Genomic DNA, 25,048 nt, shown 5'->3' with positions numbered 1-25,048 from the left:
CGTGGATTGACCTGCGGCCCAGTGGACCACCAGGGACATCTGAGGGATGCTGGGGGGGTTAGGGGGGCTAGAGACCCACCGGATCTCCAGCCCCCATGAACCTGTGTCTGGGGAGTCGGGAGGACTGGAGGTCCGCTGGACCTCCAGCCCCCTGTCACTGGAGGGGAGTCAGGTCAGGATTCCTTCAGGGAGCTGCTGCATTGAGGGAATGGGGGCTGTTAGCATGCAAATGCATGCTGGACATGGCTCACCATTCCTCCCCAATGGCCTGCAAACCCTAACGCCAGTTCTGAGCTGGCGTAGGGTTTGCTGCAGCCAGCGAGCCAATCTTTGGCACGCTGATCGCTGATCATTGGGGATGAATAGGTTTAGCACGGATTTGCATACTACTTGTGCTAAGAACCCTGTTTTGCATGCTAGTTGCATTCAGAGCCCACGAGTGCATTGTTTCAGACGCTCGGGGGCTCTGATCATGGGGCGGTAGCAAACGCAGGCACTAACAGCCTTTGGCACCTGCCTTTGCTTCTGATCATCAACTCTAAAGGAGTGATAGGGAGAGTAGATGGCATGGTTGGGCAGAGTAGATAGGCCATATGGTCTTTATCTGCATACATTTTTCTGTTTCTATCCCCACGATATTCAAAAGCATTTAGCCAGTCAGGATTGGTACCTGGCCGGTTAAATGTCCCATAACCAACTATCCACAAATTTTCAGTGAAACATGCCTGACCAGAACCCGCTGAAATTTTCCAGTTAGTGGCTAGCTGATTGTACCATGTGATATAACCAGCTATCGCCAATTTTCAGCTTGAGTTTTGCAGCCACATTCGGCCGGGTCAAAACCTGGAATCAGAGGTGTAGCTAGGGGGGTGTCGCCGGGGGAGTGGTCGCTCCCCCAAACAGATTTTCAAAGAAAATGGTGCCTATGCACCAAAAGTGCCTCATACTACTAACTTCTCTTCCTGGCCACTGCCTTCTCAAGTCCGCAGTAGCCTGGAGGAACCACGAGCTTCCATTCCCTGCCCCTCACTGACTAGTTCGCGCTGCTGCCACCCCAACTTGGCTGCAACAAAATGAAGCCGTGCAGGGCCATAGATTTATGCAAACCACTGCTGCCTCTGCTGATTTCCTTCCTCCCCCTCTCCCATGATGTAGCTTCCTGTTTCAGGGAGGGGGGCGGGGGAAAGAAACCTGAAGAGCCAGCCTAGGTGCCTGGTATAAGAGGCCCTTCCTAACCCAAACTATGACTTTGCATGCCTGCTACCTTCCCCTCTCTCTCCCCCCCCCCCCCCACCATAAATTCCCCAGCTGGCAAACAGAATCTATCCTTCCTTCCCTCCAGTTGCCATCAATGCCAGGCCACAATGATAATTACACAGCACAGCACCACGAGAGAATACAACTCTCTGCATGCTGTGGGTGCTTCTTTTGAGCCAGCCTCACCTCCTCTGAAAGAGGAAGTTGTATCAGAGAAGGAAGGCCAGACTGTGCGGTATATAAACCGTAGATAAGATCAGATTAGTGGTCTCCACATCCTATGGAGTTACCACACAAACAAAAGCCCATCTGATTTAACCAAAGTGTCTAGCAGTGCAAGAAATGTGTGTGCTGTTCCTGAGGTGATGGTCACAATTTGAATATTTTTACTTGTAGTTAAGAAGACAGACTGCCTGCTCCAGCCAGTCACATGACCTCTGCTGGATCCCGCCTCCTGATGTAACTTCCTGTTTCCTCATAGGCGGGATGCAGCATCCTTCTCTATACCTTTTCTAATTCTGCTATATCTCTTTTGAGATGTGGTGACCAGAACTGCACACAGTATTCGAGGTGCGGTCGCTCCATGGAGCAATACAAAGGCATTATAACATTCCCATTTTGGTTTTCCGTTCCTTTCCTAATAATTCCTAGGATTCTATTTGCTTTCTTAGCCACCGCTACATACTGAGCAGAGGGTTTCAATGTATCATCATTGAGAACACCTAGATCCTTTTCCTGGTCGTTAACTCCTAATGTTGAACCTTGCATCATGTAGCTATTATAGTTTGGGTTCCTCTTTCCCACATGCATCACTTTGCATTTGCTCACATTAACCCCCAGATTCTATATAGCATGTCAACATTTTTTCGTGCAGATCAAGGCATATTCTATTTAATGTGCCTTACTTGGTTACAGTGGCGTAGCTACGTGGGGCCTGGGGGGCCTGGGCCCCCGTAGATTTGGCCCTGGACCCCCCTGCCGATGACCCGTCCGACCCCCCCTCCTGCTGCCAACCCGCCGTCGCCTCTCTTTGCTGGCGGGGGACCCCAACCCCCGCCAGCTGAGGTCTTCTTCTTCTCGCAAAAGGCTTCCTTCTGTTTCTGACATCCTGCAGAAGGAAGCCTTTTGCGAGAAGAGGACCTCAGCTGGCGGGGGTTGGGGTCCCCCGCCAGCAAAGATAGGTGATGGCGGGTTGACGGCGTGAGGAGGGGTCGGGAGGGTCGGCGGCAGGGGGGCAAAGTCAGCAATGGCGGGGGGGGGGTCGTCGTTGGCACCGGGGGGGCTAAAATGTGCCCCCTTACCTCAGGCTCTGGACCCCCGTCCCGCCGAAGTCTGGCTACGCCCCTGCTTGGTTAACTAGCCAATCGGCACTGATAATTAGATGTTAACAATCAATTATTGGCACTAATTAATTAGAATTTATGTGCATCAATCAGGAAGCGTATTCTATAAACTAATCCACATAAATTCTACTGCGCAGATCCCATGATTTTCTAATTTCTTCAAGAGTCGTTCATGAGGTACCTTGTTAAATACCTTTTGAAAATGCAGGTACACAACCTTTATCCACATGTTATAGTCCCCTTCACTAAATTCATGTTGGCTTTGTCTCATTAATTTATACATTTGTTTATATTCTGTAATTTTGTTCTTTATATTAGTCTCTACCCTTTTGCTTGGCATTGATATCAAGCTCACTGCTCTATAATTTCCTGGATCACCTCTGGACCACTTTTAAAAAATGATGTTACATTGGCCACCCTCCAATCTTTCAGTACCGGCATCATGCTTGATTTTAAAGATAAATTACATATTACTGACAATAGCTCTGCAAGTTCATTCTTCAGTTCTATCAGTACTATGGGATGTATACCATCCAGTTCCGGTGATTTGCTATTCTTCAGTTTGTTAAATTGTGTCATTACATCTTTGTTTCAGTTTCTCTGACTCATCACCACGTGTACAAAGTACACTTCCTGTGTACAAAGTATTGAACATTGGAATATGATTGAAGCTAAATCCTGAAAAAACTAAATTTCTATGGTTGGGTCCATAATTTGTTGAGGTGGATAATCTTTTGAATTTCTCTACTCAAGTTAAATTGGTGGTTGTGAAGTCCTTTTATATGTTGAAGATCAATTTGCAAGTATTTTGAGACATGTGTGTAATATTGTTTATATTGGCTGTTCATTAATTTTGTTAAAACGTCTTCAACTTGTTCAGAATACAGCTGCTAGGTTAACATTCTTGGGCTACAAGCTTTTGTTCAGCATCTCTGTAATTTGGTTTCCTTTTACTAAGGTGTGCTGAAAAATGGCCTGCAGTAGTGTAGACGTGTGTTTTGGGCACGCACAGAATTATTTTTCAGCGCACCTACAAAAAATGCCTTTTTAAAATTTTTGCCGAAAACGGACGTGTGGCAAAATGAGAATTGCCGCATGTCCATTTTGGGTCTGAGACCTTACCGCCAGCCGTTGACCTAGCGGTAAAGTCTCACACGGTAACCGGACAGTAACGATCTATGTGCGTCAAATGCCACTTGGCACGTCTGAAAAGAAAAATTATTTTTCAGATGCGCCTATCGGATGCACGCCAAAAATGAAATTACCGCAAGATCCACGCAGTCGCCAGGCGGTAACTCCATTTTGGCATGCGTTGGGCATTCGTAGACGTTTACGTGGCTTAGTAAACGGGCCCCTTCATTGGTTGCCTATAAACTCTGTCCTCTAGCCTATAAAATCATATATGGAAGCTCCCTGGTATACTTGACTGATTGGGTAATATTTCTTTCAAACACAGTTAATAGCAGGAATCACAATCAAATGCTATTCAGTTTTCCTTCAGTGAAGCAAGTTAAACAACAGCGAGTGTTTGACTCTTCGATACATCATCAGATAGTGTCAGCGTAGAACTCGCTACCAATACAGATTCGTGTTTTATTGCATTATATCGCTTTTCGAAAGGACATTAAGACTTACCTTTTCATCAAATACCTTTCATAAAGTAATTATAATACTAAAATGATTGTGTTTTCTGTAATTTTTATATTTTTTTTCGTAAATTCCCAGTTTATTTATTTGGTTGTTTTGTTATTGAAATCCGCATTGAACTACTTTTTTGGTACCTCGGAATGGAAGAACTGTGTAGCATAGCATTAAATACCGTTTCTGGCACTGATTAATATCTGTCCAATCATATTTAAACTCCTGAAGGCGGAAAAAGTCAGTCTCTGTCCAACCATTTTAAACTATTGAAGGCAGGAAAAGTCATTGGTCACTGTCCAGTCAATTTAACCTTGTGAGGGTGAAATAAGTTGCTGGTCCTTGGTGTGGATTTTGGAGGGCTAAAATTTACTTTGTGTGAGTGGCTGCTAAGCTTTGTTTGTGGAGATGTCTTGTTATCTCTATTGCTTATTTTATCGCTCTGGGCAACCTCCATTTAACCCTAGTCTCTGTTTTCAATCTTTTCAGCATTTTGTGTGTCATTGAGTGTGATATTATGACCACTTTTCATAGCAGGGAGGGCTATAGCTGCCTGTGTTGTATTAATAGTGTCTCATGTATTCTTGTTATACATAAAATCAAATCCCACAGTCCTTGGTTACTGATAGAAATATATTGAACTAGAACCAAGACTAATCCCTACTACACATAAACTGGCTAACAGCAATACTGCCAAAACCTTTTTCTCTGTTTTTACTATTTTCTTCTTTTTTTTATTAAAGAGTGCCCTCAGCAAAAAACACTTATTTTAGGCAAGTACATTTCTTTGCCAAGTGGCAATAGCACTTCTTTCATTGGGCCCTGTCAGTCAGTCAGAGAGAGCGACTGTGGAGAGTGGAACGAGACGCGAGAATGTAATGTGCACATTGAAAAAAACTTTCAGAGATAAGTTCCCGTTTTTTGATTTATTATTAAGTTACTAGTAAAGAAGGCCAGTTTCTGACACAAATGAAACGGGCGCTAGCAAGAGAGAGTGAATGTGCGAGTGTGAGAGAGAGAGAGAGAGTCTGGGTGCGAGTGTGTCTGAGAGAGAGTGTGTGTGTGAGAATAAGAGTGTGTACAAGTGCGTATGTGAGACACAGTGTGAGAGAGAGAGTGTGTTTCACACAGATACAGTGTGTGCGAGAGAGAGAGTGTGTGTGAGACACAGAGTATCTGTGAGACTGAGTGTATGAGACCAAGAGAGTGTGTGAGTGACCATGTGACACATAGAGAGTGAATGTGATACAGTGTGAGACATAGAGTGTGTGAGAGACAGTGTGTGAGAGAGAGACATTGACTGTGAGAGAGAGAGAGAGAGAGAGAGAGAGAGAGAGAGAGAGAGTGTGACAGAGATACATCCCTCCCCCCCTCTCTGGTGTCAGGCCCCCCCTCTCTCTCTCTGGTGTCTGAGCATTACTGTGCAGGACGCTGAGCTCTGGCTGTGCTTCAAGGAACTGACCAATCCTATTTAATAGAATGCACCTCCAACATTCTGAAGCCGAGAAACCTCGTGTGGTTGGTCACTTCTGCTTGTGACGAACCCGGAAGTATGTGATGTCAATTCAGGAGATGGATACAGAGAGCAGGAATGCCTGAGCCATGCAATCAGCTTCAGAATGTTGGAGGTGCCTTTTATTATATAGAATTTTGTAGCACTACTTAGATAGGCAATATTACATACACAAATTAAAAAGAGAGGCCTGATGAAAGAAGTGCTATTGCCACTTGGCAAAGAAATTTACTTGCCTAAAATAAGTGGTTTTTGCTGAGGGCACTCTTTAATAAAAAAAGAAGAAGAAAGAAAATAGTAAAACAGAGAAAAAGGTTTTGGCAGTATTGCTGTTAGCCAGTTTATGTGTAGTAGGGATTAGTCTTGGTCCATGTATTCTTGTAGCATTTATTTATTTAGGGGTCCACGGTAAAAAGTGGCCTGCGGTAGTGTAGGCGCGTATATTGGGCGTACACCGGGCCAGTTTTTACCGCATTTACAAAAAAAGGCTTTTTTTTTTTAATGGGACGGGAAAAGGGCCTGCGGTAAAAAGGAAACCAGCATGCGCCCAAAACTAGTCTTGAGTCCTTAATGCCCACCCATTGACCTAGCGGTAAAGGCTCACACGCTACACGTGCGGTGACCGGTCGGCGTGCACCAAGTGCCAATTACTGCCGGAACTGGCATGCGTAGGAGGAAATAAATAAATAATTCGGCCACGTATTATGGGCGCGGGCCAAATCTGAAATTACCACCACCTTGCAAGGGGGGGGGGGGTCTTTGCAAAGGGTTGTCCCAGACAGTAATAGCAAAGCTGGTGCTAGTGACGACTTAGGGGGATTGTCCTTGAGACAGCTCGTCTATGGGCGAAACATGTGTGTCGGACACTTAAACCCCTCACTCGTGACGTACAAAAAGATGAGTACTTTATCATTCAGTTGTGTATATATAAATTAGGTATAAATATAAATTGACACATGTTAATCGGGTGAATCGATGAAGAGGTGGGTGCTGGACACATTGCTATCTTTTAAGTATTATATAAGTCCACTGATAGCAAGTAACACTCTTGTTTACAAGTATGCTAATTTATATATGTAGAGGAAAAGACTTCAGATACTCGGTTCAAGTAATGGATTATTGACTACTACTACTACTTAACATTTCTAAAGCGCTACCAGGGTTACGCAGCGCTGTACAATTTAACAAAGAAGGACAGTCCCTGCTCAAAGGAGCTTATAGTCTAAAGGGCAAAATGTCAAGTGGGGACAGTCTAGATATCCTGAATGGAGGTATAATGGTTAGGTGCCGAAAGCGACATTGAAGAGGTGGGCTTTGAGCAAGGATTTGAAGATGGGCAGCGAGGGGGCTTGGCGTATGGGGTATGGGCTCCAGGACATTATTGAGACCCGTGAACCGAGCCGCTCAGCGTAACCTCTGGAATAACGGAAATTCCTTTGGGTCAATCTGCTGGCGAGTATCCTCCTTAGTCCGAACGACCTTTAATTTATTAAAAAGTCTTTTACAGCAAATGTAGGTGAACTAATACTTAGCTCCACGCTTGCTGGGAACGCCCCAGCAAGCGTGGACTATTTAATTAATTAGAGGTTTAAATTTAAGTGGATTCACTACATATGTGATTATAAACTCAAGATATTTACAAACTGATTAATCGGGCACCATTATCATACAGTGGGGTCGGTCACGTTACTGTATGGCCATGTCTTTTTTTCAGCCTTTTTAACCTCTGCGGTAAAAAGGACCTCCGCTTGTGACAAAAACAGCCCCGCCACTGGCGCAGGGCCCTTTTTACTGCAACTTAGTAAAAGGACCCCTAAATGAGGAAAAGCTAAAGAGGTTCGGGCTCTTCAGCTTGGAGAACAGACAGCTAATACGACAGAGGTCTACAAAAGCCCGAGTGAAGTGGAACAGGCAAAAAATAATAAAAAGATTAGGGGACAACTCCATGAATTTATTTATTTATTTGTTTGTTACATTTGTATCCCACATTTTCCCACATATTTGCAGGCTCAATGTGGCTTACATAATACCGTGAAGGCATTCGCCAAACCCGGTACGGGATAGGTACAAAATGTTGTATTGGGATAGAGAAGATAAGATTCAATCAAGTTGGATTGAGGTAAAAGAGTTCATTAATACGATCTTTAATAGTGAAGTGTTGCAGGGTTGAGTCATTTAAGTTGGGTCATTCGGATATGCCCTTCCGAATAGGTGAGTCTTTAATGACTTTCTGAATTTTAGGTAATCATAAGTTGTTTTCACCACTTGTGGCAATGCGTTCCATAGGCGCGTGCCTGTGTAAGAGAGGTTGGACGCATGGGTTGTCTTGTATTTTAGTCCTTTGCAATTTGGGTAATGGAGATTCAGGTAAGACCGTGATGAACTGGTACTATTTCTGATTGGGAGATTGACTAAGTTACATAATAATACATTTAAAACAGATAGGAGAAAATATTTTTTCACTCAGTGGATAGTTAAGCTCTGGAACTCATTGGCAGAGGATGTGGTAAAAGCAGTTAATGTAGCTGGGTTTATGAAAGGTTTGGACAAGTTCCTGGAGGGAAAGTGCACAAACTTTTATCGAGGTAGATCTGGGGAAAACCACTGCTTATCCCAGGGGGTAGGTAATATGGAATCTTGCTATTTTTTCCAGGTACTTGTGATCTGGCTTGGCCACTGTTGGAAACTGGATACTGGGCCAGATGGACCTTCAGTCTGACCCAGTACGGCTATTCTTACGATCTTATGTTACGCCTTGGATTTGGTAAACTCCTAATATCCCAGAATAAACACCACGAATTCTATAGCAGCACAAGGTTACAGGATTTGAGCGATACAGAGCTTTATGTGAAATGTTCCCACTTCTCCCAGGCTGCCTTTCCACAGATCCGAAAAGACTGCACACCGTTTTGATTTGACACTACCAAGCCAGGCTTTTCATTGCATAGTTTATTAAACAATATCAAAAGAGGCATTCATTTGCACGTAGATCAACAGAAAAATGCAATTCCGTTCTGCTTTCCGACAAAAATATCAAAATTACAACTTTTGACTTATGCATTGCACCCAAAGTTATGAACGACAACTTTTTATTACACAATACCATGTTCTGTAAAGATACATATTAACATCATAGCGTCTCCTTATTCTCATATCAGGACAGACGAAAGGTACTCTTGACAGGTTTTGAATCACATCAGTGCATCAATCCACCTCCACGATCTGAAAGTTCTTTAATAACATTTACTTATAGTCAAAATGTCTTTGTTTGCACCTGAGTTTCCTTTCTAGTGAAATGTTTTCAGTTTTCTACCTGCTAGTTAAGACGGCAGAAGGGAGAAGTGACGTCAACACTGAGGAATACCAACAGACCTGATTGCAGTTAAATCACTACTTTTCAAACTGGTTCCCTTGATCAAGGAAATCTGTATTCACATTACAAATATAAAATTAGCACCAGTAAAAGCATGGACTGTACAGATAATGCTACTAACAGATACAGTAGGAATGTTTGGAAGCAATACCCCTTCAGCTTGGTAGGTTGGCATGGATTTCTAGCTCTGTAATCAAATGTTATCCCAAGTTCTTAAGGTGCAGCTTGGAAGACTTTCGAAAGCATTTACAATTTCTGCAGCAGTGGCGCAGCCACAGGTGGGCCTGGGTGGGCTGGGGCCCCCCACTTAGGGCTCAGGCCCACCCAACAGTAGCACACGTTTAGCGGTAGCTGGTGGGGATCCCAAGCTCAGCCAGCTGAAGACTTCCCCCTGACGGTAATGAAAACGCTACTCTCCACGATACCGGCACCTGCGCATGCTCTGTTTTCAGCGCATGCCTGCTGCAGACTGCCAAGGTGGAAAGAAGTGTTTTCCTGCCAGCTGAGATATTTTTTTGGTGGTGGGGGGTGGGGAGAACACTTGGTGCCCACCCACTTTTTGCCTAGGCCCACCCAAAATCTGTTTTCTGGCTACGCCCCTGTAATCTGCAGTGCAAAAGAAATGCAAGTACCACGGCAGAAAAAATAATTTCAGCTGTGAGGTTCAGGCCACTTGATTTTGCTCAGTCTCATTTGCAAATGTAATATTTTTAGATTCTATCCAAAGCTCTCAAAGGAACAAATGAGTATGCAAGGGGAACAAAAACCCTTCTACTAATGCACTTTCTGAATCTAGACAGTGTTTGGAACCTTTTGTCTAAGACATGTGAGGGAGTAAAGTTGATCTTCAAGTACTTTGTACAGAGATAAAACCATCTGAAGAGGGTGATTTGCAAACAGCCTACATCTTGAACACTTCCAAAACACCAAAAACTAGAGGGAGAATCCAGAGCTCTCAGCCCTCCCAAAGGGATTATAATTTCAGTTGGTGGAAATTGCGTAATAGAATAAACCAGGTGAAATAATAATAATTAGCAGACGTCAAAAAACCACTTTCACAGAATCCAAATGCACTCAAGCAAGACTGCAGTTATCCTGCAGGAAGGAATTCATTTGGGGAGAGCATTTTCCCCAGTAATGCAGCTCAGGGCTTGATTTACTAAAAGGCACTCCTGCAGTACTGCGTTCTTACCACATATGGATTTTATGCGCTGGGACCTGTTCACTAATAAGGCACGTTGCTGGCGTTGACCACTCACTAACGGTATTGCAGTAAGTGTTGCCCTCATCAATCCGAAGTGTCTCTTCTCAGAGGGATTTTGAAGCTGGTTAGTCTTTGCCCAAAGAGTTTACTGAGCAGATTGTTCTGGGACTCTGCAGTGCGGTAGTTGTGGGGCTCAGCAGGTTTGGCGGGTTGGCGAGCTCGATGCCTGTTGGAGGAGTCGCTGGTTGTTTTAGGCAGGAGCTGGTGAATGCTCTTGCCAAGGATGTCTTTTCTTTGCTTGTATGCTCCGTTGGGATGATGTGTGCTCATCTTCTTCTGGTTGTGGGTCTCCGTCACCACCTTTCTGAAGTGGCCCCCGGTTCGGAGCTTGGGTTGGATCCGATTGCAGAGGGGGTCATTCGTCTGGACAGGCTTTTTCAGACCTCCCACACTCTCAACCCTTCCAGACCCAAGGGTGTGTGGTTTCTTCTTCTTGCAGTCACTCTGAATGTTTTCTCGGGATGCAGAGCTTCCTTTGGAGGCCAGGACCTTGTGCTCTTTCCTTTTCTTCCCACAGACTTTTGGAGACGCATTTAAAGCCTGTTTCTCAGAAGATTTATCAGAATCCAAATGGCTATGCTTTGCACTGGTGATGGCTCCCTCAATTTTGAATTGGCTACCAACTGATTTGCTCTGGTTGCTTCCTGTCTCTTTCGTGTTGTAAGCTTGACCATCTCTGGCATACTGACCCATCTCAAATGGTGCCTTTTCTTTTACTGAATAGGATTTCAAAGGATCCTCAGCGTTGTAAGCTGTACTTTGTAAACCAGAAGTAGATCGGCTGTTAGCTTGACTGACAAGGCTTTTCTTCTGAGGGCCAGAATCTCTGCAAGTGCTGTTCAAATCAGAAGATGCAGTCCTATCCTTCAGAGGTAAGGCACCCTCAGCTGTCTTTGACTTAAGAGCATTTTCGTGGGTTGTTCCATTTATACCAAGATTACCGGAAGGTGGTTTCTGCAGCTCCTTGGTCTTTGATTCACCTGCACCTGGCTCCAGCAGCACACAGCTCTTTTTAAGAAGCTGATGTCCAGGGTCCTCCTCTGTTGTTTCATCCAGGGAGCTGTGATTTTCAGTGCATGTCACCTTTTCCCCTGCATTATTAGGGGGTGATTTAGCCTGTCCTTGTGGACGTTTATGTTTATCAGCGTTCTGATCTAGAATTGCCTTTTCTAAATCAGCAGTGTCCTGAATGGATCCAAAAGGGTCTGCAAAAGGAACATTAGAGTTCAAATCAAGATCTTCTTTGGCCATTTCTTCCCCGGGAAGAGTAGTAATATTTTCAAGTTCTGGATCACTTTTCACAACTTTGAGCATCTGGGGTGTCAGACAGCATTCTGGAGAAGTTTCCCTTTCAGCTGGAAGATCTGAAAGGGCAGTAGCCTCTTCCTTTTTCACCAAAGTCTCTGATTCAGGTTCAGTGAGATCTTTGATGGCTTCAGGGACAAATTGATTGGATGGTGGTAAAGGTGTCGGGCATAAATCTAGATTAGTCTTGTAGTTGACATGCAGAGAGGCACCAGCTGGAGCACTGCTGTTTGAATCATCCCCAACCTTTCGCTTTTTGCTTGGTGGCATGAATTGGGAAGGAGTTCCTTCCTTGACCTTCCCGTTGCCTTCCTTCAAGGAGAAGCCTGGTCTCATGACTCCCCTGAACTTGAAGGTCTTGTTGCCTCCTTCCAGGTGTTTGTCCATGTGCCTGTCATACTGCTCTTTCTTGGAGAAGGTGTAGTTGCATGTGCTGCAGATGAAAGACTTCTTGATGACATGCATGACATCGGCACACAATTCACATGCATAGAGCGTGGTGTGCTTAATTTCGGGCACCTCGGCTATGTTGTGTTCTCGTTTCAGGTGGCTGCGAAGATCCTGCGTGTCCTGGTACAACATTGGACACCTGTGGCAAAGGTAGATCTTCTGCGAGCTGTGAACCACCAAGTGTCGCTGCAGTTTGAAGGGCTTGGGGAAGCACTTGCCGCAGTGATGGCAGTCTCTAGAGGGGTCTTTACAAAGTGGGTGGATCAGAGCATGCTTTTGCCCCACATGTCTCTCGCTGTTTTCCAGATGCTGTGGAGGAGAACTTGGAGTGGCCTCTTCTGTCAGCACCCCTTTACTTTGGATGTTGTTGTCCAGTGGTTCCTTACTGGTCTTTGAGTCGTGTACTTCTTGGTGATGTTTTAGTGCTTTGTTGCTTTTGCTGCCAGGACCTCTGCTGCCCGAATCTGCCTGCTTGGAGAACTTGCTAATTTTTCTAAAGATGATTGTGCTCTGTAACGTCCTGACAGCACTATCCTCATCAAAGCAGCCAGCTAAGCCCATCACAGACTTCTGGGCCTGCCCTTTTCTAGCAAACTGACTGGCGTGTTCTCTTAAGTGTTCATTGTACATCCAGACATCAGAGATCCCCTTTAGACACATGCCACAGATCCAGAGGCCAGCCTTGTTTTTAGCATGCTTCTCTCTCAAATGGTCCCTTAACTGTTCTCTAGAGCTGAATTTCCGCTGAATACACATGTAGCAGGTAGGGGGAGGAGAAGGGTTGTGGGACAGTTTATGGAAATCCAGCTCTCCCAGAGTGCGGAACCACTGGAAGCATACCTTGCATTTGTATTGCTTATCTTTGGTTTTAATATGATCACTCTGGCTTTTTGTCATTTTCCCCTCATCTGCTTTGTTTCTGTTTTGCTTAAAACGTTGACTGGTCTTTGGTCTGGTGTTTGATGTACTGCTGGCACTTGATTGCTCAGTTTCCTCTCTACAAGAACTGAAAACAGCCTTCTCACTCATTTCAAATGTAATCTGGAAATCAGCTGCATCCGCATCTTCCTGTATTTTGCCACCATATGGCTCTCCTAAGTCCGGTATTTCTGGACTGAGACTCTGATAGGAATGTCCAACATTGAGTTCCGTACGAGAATCAAGCAAGATTTCCATTGGAAGATCTTCCCTCTCTTGTATGGCTGAAGGTCCATGCAAATCTGATATTTTGTCCAGTTGGCTATTTTGGCAAAGGAATGTTAACATTGTATCATCATCGATGTCAATAGCTTTGTTACTTGGATTGTCCTCACTGTATTCCAACTGTAGTGTGGTGCTCTCGGAAATGCTAGAGATGACCTCATTCAGCTTTTGCTTGCTGTACTGACACATGTCCAACATTAAATCCTCATTAACAGAGTTGGTGCCATTTTGGCAAGAATCATTTTTTTGTTCTTCAGAGGAACTGCTTTGACTGGAGAATGTCGCTTTAGGATCTGTTGCTCTAGTCTTCACTTCTACCACATTTGTTTGTTTCTTAGGGCGTTTTCCATACACCCTAGTGCATTTGCGTCTGATGCGCTGATTGTCCTGTGGAAAGAGCTGGGAGAAGGTGCACTCATCATCAAATAAACTCTGCAAGACAGGGGCAACCGGGCTGTTCTGATTCTCCCAGGTCTTTCTTTCTGTGAACTGTGGACTGTACTCCAAGTTTCCCTCCAAGACTTCCTTTAAGGTCTCAGCTTTAGCTAACTCAGTGGATTCAGTTTGTGTTTTAGTTGGACCTAAAGTGGCAGCTTCATTCGGAGTCATCCAGTTACTTTCCTCTTCTAAGTTTGAGGTTTCCCCTTCTTTTGAGCCATCCCCAAGGACAAGTTGTTCTTCACACATACTATTCACATTCTTGTCTAGGTGATCTACAAAATCATTTGACCAACCATCCTTATTCTGCTCCATCCCTTTATATTGTTCATGACAGCTGTCAGGATTCATCCTGTCCTTTGATGACAGACACTCTCCAACATCATCTGGGATTTGGCTCTTGTCATTTAGACGTGTGACCTTATAAGAGAACTGCAGAGGACTTGCCTGATCCTCCAGCTCTGGTACGGTCAACTTGCTTGGTTGTTTTGGGCACACAATGGCATTTAAAATATTCGTTTTGATTATGTTTAAGATAGTCTCAGAAGACAAGTCATCCATATTTTTTTCTGAGTCAGAAGATTTGGTTGTAAGCATCTTCTTCTTCCTCTTTCTTCTGCCATGAAATGTGTTCTCGACAGTCTCTTTGAAAGCTGGGATATCTTTAGTGGAGCTCCTTGTCATTTTTTCCCTTTTGGCTCGTAATTGTTTAGGAACATCTTGTTCCACAGGGTCATGCAATTGTTGCGATTCCACAGCCTGTGAATTGAACTTTGATGTCTCTCTCACAGTGTTTGTGGTTGTTAGTTCATCAGGTGAGGTACTTTCCTTATTAAACTCATTGCTCGTGCCTGGCAGATTATCTTCTTTGATCCTATGTTCAAGATCTGGAGATTCATCCTTGAGAAGATTTCCATGGGCGCTGTTTGCAGATTTTAACAGTTTCATTTTGACTTTGGTACTCTGTAGCTTTTTAGAGGTCCCCTTGGCCATTTTTAATGTCTTTTCTGGAACAATTAAACCAGATTGGTCTATTTTCTCAATCAGTGATTCACTGCCACTCTTTATCTGGTGCTTTACTGCCTTGTGTCTCATCAAACCTGGCTTGGATCGGAAGGATACAGAACAAATATTGCAGGTCACTTGTAATCCATTTGATTTGTTCTCTATACGTTGCCCACTTCTGGATAGATTTTCCAGTATCTCCTTACTCTTCTCAGAATCCAGAATGCTTAGGACACCACTTTCTATGGCCTCTGTATTTTCAGTGCCACTCTCGCTATGATCATTTGACTGTAATTTGCGTTCTGTGTTCTTCACATAGTCAGGAGCATTGTTAGTTTTTTCTTCTGTTACATTTGGAAACTGAGACACAGTAGAGTTGGTCTCAGCCTTATTGGTACTTGAAAGAGTTTCCTCCTGTTGGTGGAGAAAATGGCTCTTTACAATTTCAGCTAAGCTATTATGTTCATTTTTGACAGCCTTACTGCTGGAACAGTTTTCAAACTGATTTTCAGGTTCAGGATGTAAATTCAGCTTTGTAGAGTCTTTCCTTTCTATGAAAAGGTCTGGTGACAGAGGTGAATAATTCCCGCTTTGCACTGGAGAGTGACCTGCAGATACTGGCTGAGGGCTAGACAAAGTATCTGTGATGGAGCTTGCAGCTGTGTTTTCATAAAGGTTGCACTCCAGTTCAGAGCGATCGCAGTTAGTCAACCATTGGGCCATGTTGTTTTGCTCAATAGGTGGTCGACTTGGTGATGCACAGCTCTTCTTTGGTAAGTCTGGCCTCTGTTCTGAGTCCAGAGGTAGACATCTATCACTGCTCGGACACAATGAAGCTGGAAGCTCTCCCAGAAGATCTTGCTCAGATGACTCTGTGGCCCTTAATGGACTTTCTCCGAGACAGTGTGAGATGTGGCTACTTGATTCTGGAAGAACACCACCTAAGTTTGCCTCTTGCTCTGAAAAGGGCGACAACTCTGTTTCTTGATCTAGGTTTTCCTTCAAAGAGCCATGTGAAAGCTGACCAACAAATTTGGGGTTTTGGAGATGCATAGTGTCGGGCATAAAGGCTCTAAATTTATCATCTTCAGGCAGCTGCACTTGAAGGCCACTGGCGTCTTCTTCGTGTTCAGGTTTGCTGTGCTGTAACGGTTCTTCTTTTGCATAAATAATATTATTCAGAAAAGGCACAGGGATAGAGGAGTCCTCACTATACCAGTCATTTTGATGGATTTCTTTAAGGCTACTCTCAGTGATCTCAGCACTTGGCGGAGGGGTGTTCCTTTTTGTTGCCAGCTTGCTGACTTCCTGTTCTTGATCTTTGCAGAGGACACCAGGGCTGCACAAATCTGACAAGGCTAAGTGAAGAGATGCTGCCTGTGGTCCTCCTTGAACATTACCTGGCTCTGACAGTGGGAAAATAGGATCTAATTTATCACATGAGGGACTACAGTCGGCATCATTTATATCCACAGTCTGCTCCATTGCAGCATCCTTTCTAGAGTCTTTTTCAAATAAAATACGGCTTGCCTGGGCTGACGGCCTCTGTTTTTCAAAAGTCAAGGCTGCTTTCTTGTTATCTTTCTCCAACAGATTCTCCATCTGATCATCTTTCGTAGCCTGCCCCAGCAATAGGTTTACTGTTCCACTGCTGAATGATAAGCGGTTATTATCCTCTAGTGAAACACCATCTGCCTTGATATTAATGTCATTCAGGTCAGAACATTCATCTCCTAAGTGATGTGACTCTGTTACATTATTCTGCAGGTCATGGTTCAGCGACTCAGCTAATTTTGCAGTGGATGATTTGGCACTAAAGAGTGTTCTTCGCTGTTCACTTGTATCTGAAAAGTTCTGTGGTTCTGTTGACTCTAATTGAGTAGAAGCAACTTTAAGTTTGTTCAAAGAACTATCTTTGTCACTCAAAAGATCAGTTCTATTGTCTGATGCAATCTCGCCTTCAGAACTGCAGGGCTCATAGGATCTCACCTCAGGGGAAACACACATGTTTGCATTCTGCTCTGTTGTTGAATGTAGCACAGGAAAACAAGACACTATGAGTTCCTCCTTGCTATTATTTACTGTCCTTGCTACAAAGAGCTGGAGCTCTTGTAATGGGTTGGCGACACAGTCCTCAGACATCTTTGGATCTTCTGTACACACCTCTTGGTCATCCGCACTGGATGCATCAAAGAGTGTACGCTTTGTGTTACTCATGTATCTTTTGAGATGTGTTGTTGTGCAGGTTGTGGGGTCTGTCTGCTTCTTGATGTCATTACAAATTGAGCTGCTGTTGACTACTTTTAAACCTATAGCAGTTTGGAGACCATCAAACTCGCCAACTTTGCCGAAAGACTTTTCTTCAGGATCGGTGACATTTTCGATGCAAGTAAATGGTGTGATGTGTATCACAGGAACTGCTTCACTTTGTAAATTAAATTTGGGCCTCGGAGTTGATAGTTGGTTTCCAAATTTTCCAGACACAGACGTCTCAACACATGTTTCTTCTAATATTGAATGCTTAGGTAAAGTATTCTCTGTAGGTCTACTGTGAAGAGACGGCAAAGGATCTTCAGAACTCAATTCTAGATTGTCTGTCCTTTTAGGAAACAAAGCATCAGAAGTCACTGTTGGGCTATTACTCAAACCTGTGGTATAGTTTTGATTAGCTGACTTATCAGATGTGTCAGATAGACAAGAATCAGGAAATATGCTAGAAGATTCATTACTTACTGTTTCGGAATCCATGTCTTTTGTGACTTCAGCCTCATTCAGAGCATCTTGAAATGAACTGCTTTCCTTTTTGGAGGCTTGAGGAATTAACATATGTATCCTTGACTCTAAAGAACCAAGTTCATCTGAGCGCTCCCAGGAATGGTTCTGGGTTTCATAGTCACTGCTTTCTTTTGGAACGGAGAGTTTCCTGCCTCCCAGATTCTGCCCAATACAAGACTTAACTGGCACGAGACTGGTGGCATTTGCCAAAAACAAATCTTTGTCTTCCTCATCAGCATGCCCTCTGTCTCCAGGTGATAACTGACCTGAAGTCTCTCTTGGCTCTGCCCTGGTGTTCTGGTCAGAATGTGGTTGGACAACAGCAGTATTGCTGTTGATCTTGTTTGTTTGCAGTTGACTTTCGAGCTCAGTAACTAATCTTTTAATCTCCAGTTCATCGTCTGATATATTGGTCATAAAAGACATATTACAACCTGAAATTCTTTCAGGAAGACCTAAAGGGGTTTCACTGGGAGGCCCAGGCCCTTCATCAGCAGGCTTCTTACTTACTGCCTTTTCAACAGGAATGTCATGAAAATGAGGAACATCTTCGGACAGGACAGGAGAGACATCTTCCACTAGTCTCCAGTCCTTTTCTTCCAAAAACTGAGAATACGGCTGTTCAAAGAGTGTGGGTTTGCTCGTCTGATTATTCTCACAGGTGTATGACACATGATTGTTTTGGCTTGTGGAAATGTGATCGTACAATGGGCTATCAAATTCAGGTACGGGGATTTCTCCAAATATTGAAGAGGGATCGAAACCAAGAGGTGATGCCATTTTCCTTTGTTCATTCTTGACTGCATTGGGTGTTATATCTGAGTGTTTTTCCTCAAATAAATTTGCACTGATGTCACTGGAGCAGAAGTACAAGTCACTAATACGTGGTGATTCTAGAACTAAAGGCTTAGAGAAAAGGTTGGCATCATCGTAACTAGCCAAGTCTTTCTGTTCATAGACTGTTGTGTTATTGGCATTGCCATAAGAACCATGTCCCTCAACAGTCAGATTCACACTAGTAGAGTCTCCATTATAACAACCAGCAGAGGCTCCAAAATCTTTCTGATCTTTATTTAAATACTTTATACCACTCTCACCGTAATTGGCATTAATATCGCAATTAATATCATTAGTCAAATGTGTTGAACTAATTAGCCCTTCTGTACGGGAGCCAATAATGTTGTCATTATATGGAGGAAATGACTGTGAGATGCTATCGTGAACCATTAATTCATGTGCCGAATATTCACCTTGTGAGATTGCTATGGATACACTTGCAGTTTGGATAGTGTCTGCTCCCTGCTCTTCAGTGTAAGCAGTCCCTAATGGGCTTTCAATGACTGGGTCTTTACTATCATATTGGTCTTCCTTGTCTGAAGGTGAAATGTTCTTATTTGTGTATTTTATCAGAGGAATATTTGTTCTACCATCAAATCCCTTGGAGCTACTATGTGGAAGACTGGCAGATCCAACCTTCTTTATCTCTTTCAAAATGTCTGTTTCAGTCACTTGACTCTCTTTTGAAGCGTCTTTGAGAGATTTTGTAGGATCGCCTTCGATTGGTGTCAGTTGGTGGGAATCATTTACTACAGCTTGGTTCTCGTTATCAGAATTTGTTTTCCTGCTGTTCTTTGGGCTGTTGATGCTGGTGCTTTGGTCATTGCTTATAGAGGATTGGCTGCTGGGTCTTCCTGTCATTTCAGTGAAGTAATCTTTCTTCTTTGTATCCTCAAACTCAGCTTTCTTGCTACATCTCCAGATGGAGTCTTTCTCATTCATGGTTCCATCGCTCTCCTGATGTTTTCTGGTGAAGCTGTACCTCAGTCTTCCATTGAGCTGCTTCTTGGCCTGCATTCTCGCATACTCCTTGTCATCATCCGAGTCCGAAATGTAGTCATACTCGCCAAATGCAGTGTTCTGTGATTTAGGTAGAAGTCTTTCCGTCACCAGAGAAAACTGAAGACTCCTGTTGCTTTTCACATGTAACTTATGAAGTTTATTTTTCTGCTGCACAATTTTATGAATCAGCTCCTTGCTCCAAGTGCCACTGCATGGCTTCCTCTTTTTCATATCTTTTACAGAGACTCGTCGTAGCTTCAAGCTTTCATTGGTGATGTCCAGTTCTGTAGAGCTTAACCTAGCTTCAGTCTTTTGACATGTACTAGGACACTTGTTTTTAGGCTGTTTCTTGGTAGAGCTACCTAAGTGAGCTTGGCTGTCGGTTGTTGGCACCTCTGGGCTATTGCTGGACTTTTTTTCCATTTTCAGTTCTGTGGTTTTGCCGGGTTCTTTGGTCTTATGCAACAAATGGCCCACCACATTTTTCTGGGGACGTTCTTTAATGCCAGGCTTCTCCATTTTTGGAGTCTCAGATTGTGCAAATTTGGGTGCCAACATTTTTTTATCTCCATTCTTTATCCCCAAAACTCTGTTCTTAGTATGAAGTATGTTTTGATTGTCTTCATCATGATAAGCAGTTTTAGCTTGAAATAGACGATTGTCATTTAATTCAGTAGGTCCAAATTTCTTTTCTGAAGTTAAACTTTCTTTTACTTTATACGGCTGTCCAACCCCAGTGCCCTTGATAGAAGAGAGTTCCTCATCTGCAAATACATCTATAAAACTGCTGTCTATCTCTGGGTTATCTGATTGATAACCCAATCCATTTAATGCTTCTGTAATGAGGCTATCCAGCTTTGCATCATCAATCTCCAGATCAAAGGTGTTGAGTGGTAATGAATTTGTTAAACCACTAAATATGTTAACTTTCAGAGGATCGTCCTTGGCCTCCAATTTATTTTCTCCATCTAGTAGGACATCAGTATTCTTATTTAAAGCAAGCAGGTGTGAATTTGGGTCTGAAGTGCCTTTGGAGAGCGGTAGACCTGGTGCTACCTGAGAGGGCTTCATTGGATCGACAGAATGCTTCCTGCTTTCTGCCACTCTGGTTGCATCCCTCATCTCAGCTTGGAAAACAGAATGCGCACCACAATACTGCCGATGCTCCAGAAAGGAGATAAGATTACTGTAGTTTTGATCACATTGCTTGCAGGTAAGGAGGACATCGAGCTGGTCCAAGTTGGCACTGCTAAGGGAGTTAGCTAGCAAGTGGTGTGATGAATACGGTGGAGGAGGAGGAGGAGGCTCATTTTCAAAACTTTCTAGGCATCCTTTGGCCAATTCAGCATTTTGTTTCTGGAATTGATTTTCTTGTAGGAATTTAAAGAGGTGCTCATCTTTTGGGGAATCTGACGAAAAACTGAATGTAGACACTGGTTCGTGGTAGTGGAGTGAGCTAGAATTGACTGGATCTGAAGAACTGAAAATTTTGCCATCTTTGGAGTAACACCCTTGATGGAAAAAGAAAGATGGTGTAAGTGTTACGGGGAGTTGACTTTCTTCTGAGCTTGTGTTAGTGGGGCTGCTAGACACTGGTGAAAGGGAAGGGCATGGACCGTTGGTGATGGGGGAAGGAAGAGGGGATTCACCTGGAGAAACTGCCACTAATCCGACTGGAGGCAAAATAGGATTGGAGTTATTTCTAGGACAGATGGACTGGTTCATACCAAGCAACATATTTTCCTCACATACTGAGGTGCTGGAGTCCTTCCCACTTTCGTAAGGAAAAAAATGGTTACAGTTACAGTTATGTTGAGCCATATCATTTCTATGGTCACCTGTCAAGTGCTTTTTATGATGATACCCAGGTGGGTTATTTAAAGGAGTGCTTTTCTGGATTTTGCTGCTTCCTTGCCACTCTGAAGTACCTTCTGGAAATGGCAGTTTTTGACTGCCGAGCTGCCGGGATAAATCTACTCTAGCTGAAGTAAGGTGAACCTGCTGCCAAGGCATTCTGACGTTCTTCAGAACAGCCCTTTGCTCAGCACTGAGGTGGCTCTGAGAGGGCAACTGTGCCCCATTTAGCCTTGGATAAGGTGCTGACGTTTGGTCCACAGAGGTAAAGGGTGTGCTTCCTCCATCCCAAGCCTGTAATGTCCTGGGATGATTTTGTGCTGTTGCAGGGACGCTGCTCTCAAAAGACACCGCCCCTGCATTTAGGCCGTTCACAGAAGAATTGCTATAAACTTTGGTTTGAAAGTGCATGTGGGCTAGAGAATTGTGTGGTATATTCCTTCGGAGGGATCCACCTAAGTCCAGGTGTCTTTGGCTAGGCATGCCGTCCTTTGGCGTTGATTGTCTTTTATTGGCCGATGTAGGCATGCTATTGCTGTTACTGTGTAAACTGAATTCACTAGACGTAAAACCTGGAGGGGTTTCTTGGAAAGTGCTTGCAGTGTGATCGATAGCACCAGGGTTAATAGCACCAGATGAAGAAATAGCACCTTCCATCTCAGTGGAATGATCCTTCCTTCCTTTATAGCAAGACATAGAGTTTTGGCATTGACTTCCTTGAGTCTGTGAACGCACAAGGCAAGATAGCTGAGAAGGAGGATTGTAGTTTCTACTGTCTGTTACTAAGCTGTCATAAGAACTGTTGCCCAGGGGCTCTTCTTGCCCATCTCTGGAAGGAGTATGGAAGGGAAAAGCAGCATGGACCACCTGGGTGTTTTGAAGAGTAACATCCACGTAGTCTTGACCGTTGACATGACTGCAGAAAGAGTTCACCACCTCATCCTGCAAGGTCTGGAAAGGGTACTGAAGAGGTGACGACCCAAAACAGTGGCTGCCTGATTTGCTGTTTTCTGGAAACGAACAGGACTTCTGGTTCGAGATGCCATGATCAGCAGCTGAGAAGTTTTTGTCAGCTGAATGCCAGGCACTAGTTCTGTTGGCCTGGAAGTCCAAGTAATTCAGTGGCCCACTACTGACACTAGGGCTTTCCCGCTGCTGTGCTTTTAAGATGGGGTGTTGGTGAGAGACTACCCCGCTTGGTGAGGTATAGTGGCCGGAAGAAGCCTCCTGGAAACGTCTGAAGTGGAGATCTTCCTGCTGAAGCTCTGCTTCTTGGTCAGGGAGGCTGGGCACATGGAATTGGTAGCTCCCGGCCAAGGGTGCTGGGCTGGGCTCTGGTTTCTTGGGAGGAGTGACTTTCTGCTGTGGATAGGCGATGCCAATGGTAGGGTTTGCTCTAGGATTTGTAATACTCAGCCCATACAGCTGATGCTGGCTCCGATCCCCTTTCCCAAGTCTTTTGTTCCTCTCCCGTGTTCGGTTTTTGCCTGTGGGGGATTGTGGACAGTTTTTCCCATTATTCCATGTGCCGTCATGTGAAAACCTGGAACGGTTCTGGAGTGACTTGAAGTCAATTTTTCCAGTCTGCTGAGGCCTTATGACTGCTTCCCGCTGGCTGTGAGGCTGCTTGTGCTTAACCCCATCAGTGCCATTTTGTAAACGACTTCCTTTGGCTACTGGATCACTTAACTGTTCAAAAGTAAAGTCGTTCTGGTGGTCTTTGCAGCTTGCATCCGTCTCGTTTATGAGATAGGCATGCTTCATCTCTCCTGTCATGGTCTCCCTCGGAGGATAGGCTCAGAAGGCATCTGCTGCTCTATTGACCCCTGGCCTGGGCAACTTCTTGGTCTGCTGGGCTGGTGCCCTCATTCTGCGGGAGCTAGCACAGGTGCTTCTGCCTTCATTCCTACTGTGTGTGAGCTACGGGGAGCTGGGCTCATAATCCCCCAAGACTCTGCAAGAGAGGAGAGAGGGCATCGTCAAAAGGTCATCGGAACAACAAAAGGTGGCAAAGAGACCCCAACTTCCTAAACAAACAAAGCAGTCAAGTTGCTGTAAATATTAATACAGTTTGATAGGAGACTACGATTCCTTATTTCTAGATTTATCTTTAATTTAATAAAAAAAAACAAAACATAAGAGAGAGTCATTAAGGAAACCAAATTCCATCATACTTTTGGTATGTATTAAAGAAAGCATTGACTTTTCATTGGCTGCCACAGAAAAAAACGTTCAGCACTTTAAAATCATGGGAAGGAGACCTTGCAAACAGGGGCGTATCTGAGGTTCGGCGGTAGGGGGGGCAGGGGCTAGAGTGAGGGGGCACATTATAGCCCCCCCCTGCCGTTAACACTCCCTCCCTCCCCGGCCTACCGCCGTCACCTACCCCGAGGTCCGCTTCCTCCGGCTTTTTAAAATATTGCTTCAGCTGGTGGGGGACCCCAACCCCCCGCCAGCACAGCCGTGATCTTTAACTTTTTCATCCTCGTCGTGCAGCGCGCTGTGAAAGCTGCATGCATCTTTAGATCCAGTTGGAGTCTGACGTCGCAGCACGTTGTAACGTCAACGTGCTGCGACGTCAGACTCCAACTGGATCTAAAGATGCATGCAGCTTTCACGGCGCGCTGCACGACTAGGATGAAAAAGTTAAAGATCGCGGCTGGGCTGGTGGGGGGTTGGGGTCCCCCACCAGCTGAAGCAATATTTTAAAAAGCCGGAGGAAGCAGACCTCGGGGTAGGTGACGGCGGTAGGCGAGGGAGGGAGGGTTAACGGCGGTAGGGGGGTCTGGGACAAAATCTGCGGGGGCCCAGGCCCCTGTGGCCCCACGCAGATACGCCCCTGCTTGCAAAGAAAAACCATCTTTTCTATTCATTTGGCAGAACCTGTTCTCATGGTATTAACGTTATTTATTTATTTAGAAATTTTGCTGTAATTTAGTGTTTTTAATCATTTTATCATGACGTTCTTCTTTTTGGAAGTTTTGATTTTGTGTTTCGTATTCCAGTTTTTCGGCTTGTGACGCTTTGAATCCTGGGAGCTTTTATAAATGAACGAAGACTGTTCTTCTTCGCAAAGTCTGCTTCCCCTTTTTTTTTCTCCGCCTTGACCTAGCGGACCGTCTGCCTTGTTGTTTTCTTTCTCTTGCACTTTAAAATCAGCCGCAGGTTATTGGACTGGTTAGGCAATGGGATGATAAATGAATTCATCAATTGTACAAAAAAACAGTATGGGCTGTTAATCCTACTTCTGTAATCTAATACTGCAAAGACTGAAAAACAGCCAAACGCAATCTGAAAGAGTGAACATACAGCAATAACAGACTGGTAGGAAATACCCTCAGAAACTACTACTACTACTACTACTTAACATTTCTAGAGCGCTACTAGGGTTACGCAGCGCTGTACAATTTAACAAAGAGAGACAGTCCCTGCTCAAAGAGCTTACAATCTAATAGATAAGAGTGAGACAAATATAGGACAATCAAGCCATTGTGACATCACTGATGAGGTTGGCTCTTAGGCATTGGTGGAATGAGGCATTATGACATCACAATCTCAGCTCTGGATACCAGAGACTGAAACTCTTCACACTAAGGGGGGAAGTGGGCCAAGTATAGGACAGTCAAGCCATTGTGACATCACTGATGAGGTTGGCTCTTAGGCATTGGTGGAATGAGGCATTATGACATCACAATCTCAGCTCTGGTTAAATCACTGCTATATGTAATACTACTACTACTACTACTACTTAACATTTCTAGAGCGCTACTAGGGTTATGCAGCGCTGTACA

The 25,048-nt window shown here is 44.3% G+C and overlaps 1 protein-coding gene across 1 annotated transcript; it reads right to left on the bottom strand.

Moving 5' to 3' along the window:
* Nucleotides 1–485: 485 nt before the first annotated feature.
* LOC115470938 (zinc finger protein 469-like) lies at nt 486–23,033 on the bottom strand. The gene is made up of 2 exons (XM_030204575.1): nt 9,760–23,033; nt 486–496 (listed from the first exon to the last, which is right to left on the bottom strand). The coding sequence occupies exon 1, from the start codon at nt 23,031–23,033 to the stop codon at nt 10,413–10,415; it is 12,621 nt and encodes a 4,206-aa protein (XP_030060435.1). The 3' UTR covers nt 486–496; nt 9,760–10,412.
* Nucleotides 23,034–25,048: the final 2,015 nt, after the last annotated feature.

Source organism: Microcaecilia unicolor, chromosome 5, assembly GCF_901765095.1.
Source record: "Microcaecilia unicolor chromosome 5, aMicUni1.1, whole genome shotgun sequence".
In the NCBI taxonomy this organism is placed as follows: Eukaryota; Metazoa; Chordata; class Amphibia; order Gymnophiona; family Siphonopidae; genus Microcaecilia; species Microcaecilia unicolor.
The sequence above is the reverse complement of the archived record's forward strand: the minus strand, read 5'-3'. Positions and strand labels throughout refer to the sequence as shown.